This window comes from Pristis pectinata, chromosome 2 (genome assembly GCF_009764475.1).
Source record: "Pristis pectinata isolate sPriPec2 chromosome 2, sPriPec2.1.pri, whole genome shotgun sequence".
NCBI classification, from domain to species: domain Eukaryota; kingdom Metazoa; phylum Chordata; class Chondrichthyes; order Rhinopristiformes; family Pristidae; genus Pristis; species Pristis pectinata.
In genome coordinates, this window is record NC_067406.1 from 139,190,085 (window position 1) to 139,201,710 (window position 11,626).

The 11,626-nt window shown below is 43.3% G+C and overlaps 1 protein-coding gene across 1 annotated transcript in view; it reads left to right on the forward strand.

Annotated features, from left to right (window-relative positions):
* opn4xb (opsin 4xb) overlaps nucleotides 1-11,320 on the forward strand; it is a 55,602-nt gene extending 44,282 nt beyond the window's left edge. The window contains exons 6-9 of the mRNA XM_052041051.1: nucleotides 1,841-2,002; nucleotides 2,634-2,741; nucleotides 8,680-8,848; nucleotides 11,006-11,320. Coding sequence (XP_051897011.1) covers nucleotides 1,841-2,002; nucleotides 2,634-2,741; nucleotides 8,680-8,848; nucleotides 11,006-11,320 — 754 coding nt within the window. The remainder of the gene's footprint in view (nucleotides 1-1,840; nucleotides 2,003-2,633; nucleotides 2,742-8,679; nucleotides 8,849-11,005) is intronic.
* Nucleotides 11,321-11,626: the final 306 nt, after the last annotated feature.

An 11,626-nucleotide genomic window follows, 5' to 3' on the forward strand; every position in this document is an offset into this window, starting at 1 on the left:
AACTGTGCAACTGTCCCCAAATAAAAATAGAATTTCTGGAGAAAGAGTATAAGGTGCTAACACTACTATACAGCACGTTACACAGTAGGAGTAAGTGTCTGGTTAATTGAACCTTTATTATGCCAATTCAACAGTGTACCATTGGCACAACTTGTGAATCCAGGACACAGCTTTCTGTTGTGGATTTGGGGATGGGCAGAGGCGGAAGGTTGCAATTCTACTTTCGTAGACAGCACTTCCGTGCTCTATGGATTGTTCAGGGTTATTTACAACCAGGGACAAATAAGGTTGGAAGTTTGGCGTCATCTCCCCCACAGTGCCATCAACCAAACCAGTAAGTGTGGAGGGATATGAAGCCCAGGCAGGCAGCTGGGGTAAAGGCACAACTCAGGCATGATCTACTCAGGGTGGCACAGTGGCACAGCTGGTAGAGCTGCTGCCTCGCAGCGCCAGGGACCCAGGTTCAATCCTAGCCTCAGGCACTGTCTGCGTGGAGTTTGCATGTTCTCCCTGCGACTGCTTGCGTTTTCTTAGGGTGCTCCGGTTTCTTCCCACATCCCAAAGAGGTGCGGGTTGTTAGGTTACATGGCCACTGTAACTTGCCCTTGGGGTAATGGTAGCATCTGAGGGGAGTTGATGAGAATATGACGAGAATTTAAAGAAGAGATTAATGTAGCATTAGTATCAGTGAATGGTTGACAGCATGGGTTCAGTGGACTGAAGAGCCTTGTTTCTGTGCTGTATCTCTTTATGCCTCTATTATTCTACTCAAAGGAGGGAGAGGAGTTGTGGGCTGAATGGCCTTCTTTTGTTCCCGTATTCCTTAGTCCCTCTAATGAACTAGCATTGTCTTCCTCTTGTCAGCCCTAGTGATTTACAAAATTCTATTTATCTTCAGATGTATTTACAGTAAATACCAGAAACACATAACATGGCTTTCCCTGCAAACCATTCTTAGCACTGAGCGCTGATAAATGCATTCATTCCTTATACACATGAAAGCACCATAAGTTCTCAAAACATCTCAGAGGATCTATCCTGGGCCCAACATATTGATGCAATCATGAAGAAGGCACGCCAGTGGCTTTACTTCATTAGGAGTTTGAAAAGATTTGGTATGTCACTAAAGATTCTATAGATTTCTATAGATGTATGGTGGAGAGCATTCTGACCTCCATCGGGGAGGGGGTACAGGAGCCTGAAGACCCACACTCAACGATTCAGAAACAGCTTCTTCCCCTCCGCCATCAGATTTCTGAATGGTCCATGAACCCATGACACTACCTTATTATTCCTTTTTTTCAGTTATTTATTTTTGTAATTTATAGTAATTTTATGTCATTGCACTGTACTGCTGCTGCAAAACAACAAATTTCACATCATATAAGTCAATGATAATAAATTTTGATTTGGATTCTGATTCTGAAAAGTTCATAGAATAGTAAAATGGAAAGGACTCCTAGAGCCCATGGAGATTCCAACTGCTCCTTTGAAGGCCAATCCAGTTAATTGCTCTTTCCTCAAATCTCTATTATTTTCTCCTTCCTGGATTCATCAAATCTCTTTCTCGAAAGGTCATTGACCTGAAACATTACCTCCTGCCTGAACTAGTGTGTCTTTCCAGCATTTCCTGATTTTATTTCCGATTTCTAACAACTGCTGGATTTTATATTTGCCCCTTTCATCGCTACTCTTCGAGAGAGAGTTCAGATTAGTAGAAAAATTTGCTTGGACTTGAGTAAAGAGCAGAAAATGGGGACTCGTTATTTATTTTTATATTGATAAACTTTACTTTTCACCTCTATATTTTACTTATTAACCACTAATGTTTTCCCTTTAGGGATATTGAGAAGATGGGAGGTCATAGAAGAAGCATATACGCTAGCCAGCAACAAACCCTGCACAACGAATGGAAACTGGCCAAGATCGCTTTTGTAGCCATCATTGTGTTTATTTTCTCATGGTCACCATATGCATGTGTTGCATTAATTGGTTGTGCAGGGTAAGTTTTATCTACATTTTATTCAACCCGTGTTAAGTTATTACAACCTACAGTATTTGTAAGAGTGAGGAGGAGCTATTATTTTCAATGTGGGGAGAGGACTGAAGGAGAAAAAGTAATGTGCATTTCTATAGGTCGTTCCATAACCTCAGCACATCCCAAGCCATCTGTCGGGATTTTTGGAGTGTAGACGGTATTATAATGTACCAAAGTGACAACAATTGATGGATAAATGTGGCCAAAGGACAATGGGAAGAACTCCACTGTAAAAACCGTCATGGTCTCCTTCATGAGCACCTGACAGCAGTTTAATATCTGATCCAAAACCTACCTCCTTGACACTGCAACACAACCTCACATCCTACAAAGGCAGCCAAGCCATGGTTGGCTGACTTTGTAATGGGTGTATTCGTGTAATGGGTATTTATCGAATCAGTACTAGATTTCATTTTACAGCAGACAGACACATGATCACGAAGCTTTATACATGTAATATACTGCACTCCACAAGGTGTCACCATTGGTTGCGTCACCTCCAAGTGATATCCTGGAGCTGATGATATACTGACTAAAACGTTTTGAATATGTGCTTGATATTCAATACATATGATCTTTGTTTGCTGTCTTTCAGATATGGTGAAATTCTGACTCCGTATTCAAAATCAATTCCTGCTTTACTAGCTAAAGTTTCTGCCATTTGCAACCCAATAATTTATGCAATAATTCACCCTAAATACAGGTGAGCATTAAATACCTGTTGAGATTTTTTTTGTATTTTCTCTCATTAATAAAAGCATTTTAAAATTAATTATTTAATTAACTGAATTCAAGCACTCTATTTGCATTTACGTGTCTGGGTCATTAGGCAAGGATTATTAGTTTAGTAACAACTACCATACTTCATTGCACCCTAGTTAATTATAAGATTGATTTTACTATTAAAACTTAACTTAATTTTTTTTAATTTAAATTTTATCTACAGCGTGGTAGCAGGCCCTTCCGGCCTACTGAGTCCGCGCCGCCCATTTTAAACCCCAAATTGTCCGTGGTAATTGAAAGATGCATGTCTTATGTCTTCCTAAGTAAACAACTGCTACAGAAAATAAAGAAAGGAACAAGATTAATTTGAATAGTGATATAATTCCAGTTGAAGATAGTTAGCCAGGAGATTACAGATTTTATGTAAAACACTGTGACCTTGTTGACCAAGAGGGAATGTGGAGAAACCTGGATCCCCTCAGAAATTCATCTCTATCCTACATCTGCTTCATAACGACCTGCATGCTGCACTTCCAGCCACAAGGTTCACAACAGATTCAATCACAGTGCAGACTGAGGTCAGGCAAAGTTTGTGCTTTCACTCCAACCCTTTTCTCAATCCTGAAAATTAAAAAAAACACAGGTGCAGGAAATCTGAAGTGGAAACAAAACTTGCCGAAAAAAATCTCAGCAAATCAAGCAGCATCTGTGGAACAGTCAATGCTTCAGGAGGTCAATCCTTCGTCAAAACTGTCTCAGTGCTGCAACTGACATCCAACAAGCTTCTCGATGTTCTTGGAATGATGCTAATCTCTAGAATGAATATGGAACAGTTCTATTTCCGTTGCTCCATCTGAAGATCCAAAGTCACTTTTACCTCAGTCAACAAGCAACAGTTTGGAGATGGTGCTTGTCTGTGTAGAGTACAGCACAGGAACAGGCCCTTCGGCGGACAATGTTGCGCTGAACTACTTAAGTCAGTAATCAAATGCCCAACTAAACTAAGTCCTTCTGCCTCCGCAATGTCCATATCCCTCCAGTTCCCGTACATTCATGTTCCTCCTGTTTGTGATGTACATAAATGACCCCGATGAGTATGTTGATGGCTGAGTTAGTAAGTTTGCAGACGATACCTAGATTGGTGGAGTTGTGAATAGTGTGGAAGACTGGCGACTGGAAGTGTGATATAGATCAGCTGCAGATGTGGGCAGAGAAATGACAGATGGAGTTTAACCCAGATAAATGTGAGGTGTTACACCTTGGTAGGACTAATGTCAAGAGGAAATACACTCTTAAGGGCAAGAACCTTAACAGTGTTGAAGAGCAGAGAGACCTTGGGGTGCAAGTCCATGACTCATTGAAATTGGCTACACAGGTAGACAGGGTGGTTAAGAAGGCTTATGGAATGCCTGCATTTATTAATTGGGGTATTCAGTATAGGAGTCAAGTCTCTATAGAACTCTGGTTAGGCTGCATTTATTGCGTGCATTTCTGGTCAGCTTACCATAGGAAGGATGTCGAGTCTTTAGAGAAGGTGCAGAGGAGGTTTACGAGGATGCTGCCTGGATTAGAGGGCATGTGCTATCAGGACAGGCTGGACAAACTTGGGGTCTTTTCTCTGGAGCGGCGGAGGCTGAGGGGTGATCTGTTGGAAGTGTATAAAATTATGAGGAGCATAGATAGGGTGGACAAGCAATATCTTTTTCCCATTACTGAGTGATCCAATACCAGAGGGCATGCATTTAAGGTGACAGGGGGTAGGATCAGAACAGATGTCAGGTGTACATTTTTTTTACTGAGAGAGTGGTGGATGCCTGGAATGCGTTGCCTGATAGGGTGGTGGAGGCACATTCATTGGGGGCTTTTAAGAGGGGCTTGGATGGGCACATGCATGAGAGGAAAATAGAGGGATATGGGCATTCTTAGATCAGAGGGAATAGCTATGTCAGCACAACATTGTGGGCCAAAGGGCCTGTTCTGTGCTGTACTGTTCTATGTTCTATGTTCTGTCTAAGAGCCTCTTGAACACCCCTATCGTATCTGCCTCCACCACCACCCCTGGCAGCACATTCCAGGCACCCACCACTCTCTGTGTAAAAAAAAACTTGCCCCGCACATCTCCTTTGAACTTACCCCTCTCATCCTAAATGCATGCCCTCTGGTATTAGACATTTCAACCCTGGGAAAAAGATACTGGCTGTCTACGCTACCTATGCCTCTAATAAACTTCTATCAGGTCTCCCCTCAGCCTCCGCCGCTCCAGAGAAAACGACTCGAGTTTGTCCAACCTCTCCTTATAGCACATACCCTGTGTTTAGAGGCAAAACCCAAGTCATTGAAATAAGAGAAAGCCTTAAACATCCACAAAATCAAAATCCTTTACCAACCTGATTCTACCGTACAACATCAACACCTGACAATAAGGTTACAGTGCAAGGACCAGAAAACATGGACTACCTCTCATATCTGGGGAGCCCTCTCTCAAGGAAGGCGGACAGCGATGATTAAATTCACCACTGCCTTTAGTACACCAGCACAACACTTAGCTACGTGAGGGAAAGAGGGTTTGAAGATCAGGACCTCAAATCAGTACAAAGTTTGTTGTCTACCCTGCAACAGGAATTCACACCCTTCTGTACCCAGATACATGGACTACTTACAGCAGATACATAAAACCATTGCAGACATACCACCGACAATGTCTCTGCCAAATCCTCCAAGTTCATGGGCAGGATAAGTGAAGCAATGTCAGTAATGTCTTCCAAGCCAATATTTCCCAGGATCAGCACTTTAAATGGCCTCGGTCAGCTCCAATGGGAGACACCTTTTGTGTGCCCGACACCAGATTCCTGAGATCAGAACACTTCTCAAGCTCAGTCATAGCAAGAGTTTACCAGGAAGATGAAAAGAATGTTCCCAGTGACTAACTGGATTCCCTGGTCAATGACCAATCAAAGTGAAGGAAGGGGTATGCTGGGACCTAAAGTCCATGTATCAGGAGCACGCAGAAGCTCAGGAAAATGAGAGCCCATCGAGTCCCAAATTATCTACCCACCTGCCCCATCAAGCACCTCCTGCCCCATTTGTGGCTGAGTCTGTGGATTCACCAGCCACCTCAGAACCTGCAGAATAAGTCAGTGAAATAAGTCAGCTTCAATCCCGAGGGATACTGAAGAAGAAGGAAAGCTTTGGACACAAACCTAGGAATGGGACTCCTAACTTCCTGAACCTTTTCTTCAGATATTGAGATTGTGGCTGATCTGCATCCTATCCCCTCCATATCCATTAATGTCCTAACCCCAGCAATAACCTAGTAATGTCAGATTTAAAGTAATTAAATAATAGCACCAACCCCTTATCTCCCCGTCAATGACGTTCAAAATATTCAGTGAATTACCCTTAATCAGCTACATCCCTGGCCTAGCCAATATAATTTCCACTCATAATTCTGCAAGAAGCCTAGAAACCATCCAATAAATTTGCCTCACACTTCTCCTCAGACCATTGTTGCCTAGAGCTCTACAATGTTCCACAGATGTGTTCCAGTCAGGACTTCATGCAACTGAGGCAGAACTGTTTCCCCTTTGCACAGAGGCAGAAGGTCTTTGAAGGGACTGGAAACCAAGGAAAGCCATGTGGAGACTGAGGCATTCACTTTTAACTGAAGCTTTGCTTGTTTTCAGTTTGGAGAGAGAGAGAAAACATATATTTCAATTAAACGTGAATGCATATTTCCTGCTCTTACAGAAAAGTTGTCAAACTCAGTTTTCTTCACTAAATCATAATCTGTGCATGACCAAAAGAGACCAGCTCAAGGCTTCTCCTAAACAGCATTTTGGGCAAGTTGTTTATGAGGGAGCGGAGCGGGAGATAGAGTCATGGAAACTGGTTATTTGGCCCACTATAACCTGGTAACCTTTGCGTTACGGAAGGGTTGCGTTCCTAGAAAACCATCCATATCGTGGTTTCCTGTACTGCAAATCCCCTTTCCCCATTGAATCCCATGGCGTAAGGGGAGATGCATTCCCACGAGATGTTTTCCCTCAAATCAAGACACTTTATCAGTGATGACAAAGTGAGCCACCGCCATTACTTAACAGCTGAGGCCAACATTAAACTTGGGGGATGGACAAGGTCCTTGCGACAGCAACAACAAATTTTGTCAATTTTTATTTTTAGTCACTTGTAGTGCCTGTGGGGCAATAAGATTTGGATATGACAGCACTATGTTGATTGGGTCTCTCCTCTGCCACACCCTCTCCAGTCCGAGGACATCTGAACAAACATCTCAGAGTGCAGTGCTCTTCATCTGCAAGGCCTTTTTCTCTGATGTGCAAGGTTCATGGATGAGGAAAGGGTTTAGGAAGTGGGGATATCAGGGAAAAGGATGGGAATCAAGGATCGGGGTTCATGGTGGTGCATGAGGAGTTTGGGAGATAATGGGTTAAAGTGCAGTGAGAGTTCAAGTGGAGTAAAGGCAGAGTGATTACTTAAGGAGCTGGCCATGGTTACTGTGGTTCCCCACAAGGTTGTTTCCTTCACATTTTGTGGTTCTTTTTCATTTTTCCCCACATAAATTCCGTAAGAGCACATTTTATTCCGTATTTCAAATTTTTGGGTCGTGATTTGTGAATTTCATTCAGGTGAATTTCCATAACCGGAGCAGTCATAAGACAGGGGTTCCCTGTCCACACTGAGCACAGAGCACCCACTTACAACAAGTCCACACCCCTAATCCCATTTTATTCTCCCCACCTTCCCATCATTCCCCTCCAGATTCTGCCGCTCACTGACACACTAGGGGGAATTTACGGCAGCCAATTAAACGACCGACCTTCAAGTCTTTGGGATACGGAAGGAATCCAGAGCACTCAGGGGAAAGTCACACAGTCGGGGGGGAAACATGCAAACTTCACACAGACAGCACCCGAGGTCAGGATTGAACCCGGGTCACTGGAGCTGTGAGGCAGGGGCTCTACGAGGGCAGAACTGTGCCACCACTTGATCTCAAAATTGTTTGCTAAAACAGCCCTGTGGGCATATAATGTCAAGGTTGAAATCTAGCTGGAAAGCACACCAGTGCCTCTACTTCCTCAGAAGGCAAAGGAAATTTGGCCTGTCTCCAATTTTTACAGAATCCTATCCACATGCATCCCTGCTTGGTATGGCAACTGCTCTGCTCAAGACCGCAAGAAATTGCAGAGTTGTGAACGCAGCCCAGTCCATCACACAAACCAGCCTCCCCTCTATTGACTCCATCTACACTTCCCACTGCCTCGGGAAAGCAGCCGACATGATCAAGGACCCTTCCCGCCCTGGTCATTCTCTTCCGTCAGGCAGAAGATACAGAAGCTTGAGAACACGTACCAGCAAGCTCAAGGACAGCTTCTATCCCACTGTTATCAGACTCTTGAGCAGACCTCTCATTCGCTAAACGATGAACTCTTGAACTCACAATCTACCTCGTCGTAGCCCTTGCACTTTATTTGTCTGCCTGCACTGCACTTTCTCTGTAACTGCAACACTATATTCTGCATTTTGTTCTATTTTTAGATAAGAAATGATATTTATTTATTAGTCACATGTACATCGAAACGCACAGTGAAATGCATCTTTTGCGTAGAGTGTTCTGGGGGCAGCCCGCAAGTGTCGCCATGCTTCTGGCGCCAACATAGCATGCCCACAACTTCCTAACCCGCACGTCGTTGGAATGTGGGAGGAAACCGGAGCACCCGGAGGAAACCCACGCAGACACAGTGAGAACGTACAAGCTCCTTACAGACAGCGGCTGGAATTGAACCCGGGTCGCTGGTGCTTTTATAGTGTTACTCTAACTGTTACGCTACCGTGCCTGCCCACCAATACCAATGTTCAATAATAAAATAGGATCTACAAACATGTGTATTTAATCTCCACAGGGCAACAATTGCAAAAGGTATTCCTTGCTTTTGCTTTTCGATATGTGCAGCAAAGAAAGATGTAGCATTTGCTTCAACCAAGGATTTCTCAGTGAAAGGATTAGACCTCAGCACCCAGTACTTTGCTTTGAATACCTCTGTTTTATCTTCATTCTCCAGTGGGGAAACTGTAAGTACATATCTTTGTAAACTCAGCAAAAAAATGGATGTAATGGATTAAAATGTAATTATGTGCAATGTAATTTCCTGACCTGAATATTTTAAAATGTAAAAGACTTCAAAATAAAAATTAAATTTAAGAAAAGATCATTTATGACATTACAGTAAATCATCTGTACAAGATCAGGTACTTCCTTTGTAAAAAGTAACTGTTTGTTTCCTGGCTTGTGAGACCTCTTTGGGTAGCTCGATGACATTACAGCTGCTGATTTTCAGGCAAGTGTCTGAGCCAAAATCTCACAGTAACAGGCAATGGAGAAAGGGAAGCTCTCACCAGAGGAATCACCAGTGGGGAACTGTTTTCAGGGGCAGTTGGAAACATCATCACAAATTATGAATCGTAACCCATCTTTGAAAATAAAGTTCTCCTTATGTGGACACATCTTCAGCTCCAGAGACTGCGGGTGAAATTTTGCTCTGTGCAGTCACAATGAGCAAAGTCTTAAAATGAGAAAAGGCCATGAACAGGTTGGAAATCAACCTGCACCATACATCCCAATTGATCACTACCTTTGCTAATGAAAGAAGTCAGAGTTCAACTCAAGTCAAGTTGAGTTTATTGTCATATGCACAAGTACGGTGAGGTACAGGTGCAATGAAAGACTTGCTTGCAGCAGCATCACAGGGACGTAGGTACAGACAACACGCAGAACATAGATTATAAATATATATAATCTAAGACATTGAAGAGAAAGAGAGAAAGAGACTATGTAAAAATAAGACTGCAAAAAAATGATACAATAGGATACAAGACCACGGCAGTGCAAGAGGTGGTCCGTAGTGTTCTGTTGCTGAGGTAGGGTTAGGGTAGTGCAGGTCAGTTCAAGAACCTGATGGTTGTAGGAAAGTAGCTGTTCCTGAACCTGGTGGTGTGGGACTTCAGGCTTCTGTACCTCCTGCCCGTAGCAGCGAGAAGAGGGCATGACCCAGACGGTGGGGACCTTTGATGATAGATGCCACCTTCTTGAGGCAGGGCCTCACGTAGATGCTGTCAATGATGGGGAGGTAGGTATCCAGTGCTCTCTGCAGCCTCCTGCGTTCCCGTGTTGGAATTGCTGTACCAGGCCATGTTGCAACCAGTCAGGATACTTTCAACAGTGAATCTGTAGAAATTTTTAGTGACATGCTAGATCTCCTTAATATTCTCAGAAAGCAGAGGCGCTGGTGTGTCACCTCCTTCTTGATTGCATGTATGTGCCGGACAGGTTATCACAGGTTTGATATTCATATGACTTCCTCCACATCTCCTCATACTCCCTCCTAACTTCCTACAAAGATCTGTATTATAGTATTAACTTCACATTAACACCAAGGCACGTGGCTTCAGTGATAATGAGGCTATTGACTGGAAAGCTCTGAATTAAACACAGGCCAATGTCAAGCATGATTTCTCGAACGATAGCTTCCATGTGATGATCCCATCACTCTCTGTGATCTGTACTTTGGAGCAATGAGACTGTATCTCATTAAGACGTACAAGATTCTAAGAGGGATCGACAAGGCAAATGCTGAGAGGGTGTGTTCTCGAGCTGGAGAAATCAGAACAAGGGGGCATAGTTTCGGAATGAAGAAATCGAAGCTGAGTTTATTGTCACGTGCACAAGTACATGTATGCGTTGGTGCAAAGATAAACTTACCTGCAGCAGCATCACAGACACATAGCATTAGGGACACAACATCCAAAAGAAAAACATAAACATAAATTGGACACAATTTTTAGAAGAAAGAACACAATTAGAACAGAAAGCAGTCCATTTTAGTGCAAAATAATCAAAGTGGTCATAGTATAGCTAAACTGTAGTGATTAGGGTTGTGCCGGTTGGTCAGCTATTTTGAAGAGAAAGGGAAGACAGCATGACTCAGAGGCTATAGAATTGTTTACCCAAGAGGTTTGTGCGCACTCAGTCACTGCGGATATTCAAGGCTGAAACTGATAGACTTTCAGACTCTGAAGGAATCAAAGAAGTGTGGGACTCCGGCAGGGGTATGGGATTAGCCGTGATCTTATTGAGTGGCAGGGCAGGTTTGAGGGGTTGTATCTTACTGCTGCTTTTCCCTCTAAGGTGTCTCATTAGTAAAGTGTGCTTATTCTTTTCTCTTCATTTAGGAGCCCCCATCAAACAGTCCTGACCCAAAGAAACTGGGAACTCCTGCACTCGTCCGGGAGTGGAAGCTGGTGTCTGGCTCCTTGAGTCTTGCCTTTGCCCCGTTTTGGATGGGGAGCCACAGGAAGACGCAGTACTGCGAAACCTCTGTCACAGAAAACGCCGAGAGTCCAGGGGAAGACGAGGTTGATGTCTTTAGTGACTTTACCATTCCTCGAGTTGTTGTAATTACTAACTCAGAGGTTAATTTGTACGAGGATATTCTCCCTGGAGGAAAGGACGATTTACCTGGTTTGAATTGTCAACCTGAAATATAAATCCAAATGAATGGAACTAAGTGAACCAGAATTCTTTGGAAGAATCCAAACTGGCCCACTTCAGACCAGTTTGCAATAGAATCCAGAAGGTCCATCCACTTAAGATGGACTAGGTCAGGGGTTATTCTCCCTCTGAATTCCCTGTTTCCCATTATAACTTTAGTGGAAGATTGACACAAGTCCTGGAGAGAACTGAGAAAAAGCAAAAGCAACCTACCATTTATACAGGGCCTTTCAGCTCCTCAAGATATGTCAAAGCAAATTACAGCTCTGGAAGATTTTTGTGTATAATTACCGTTTAATGTT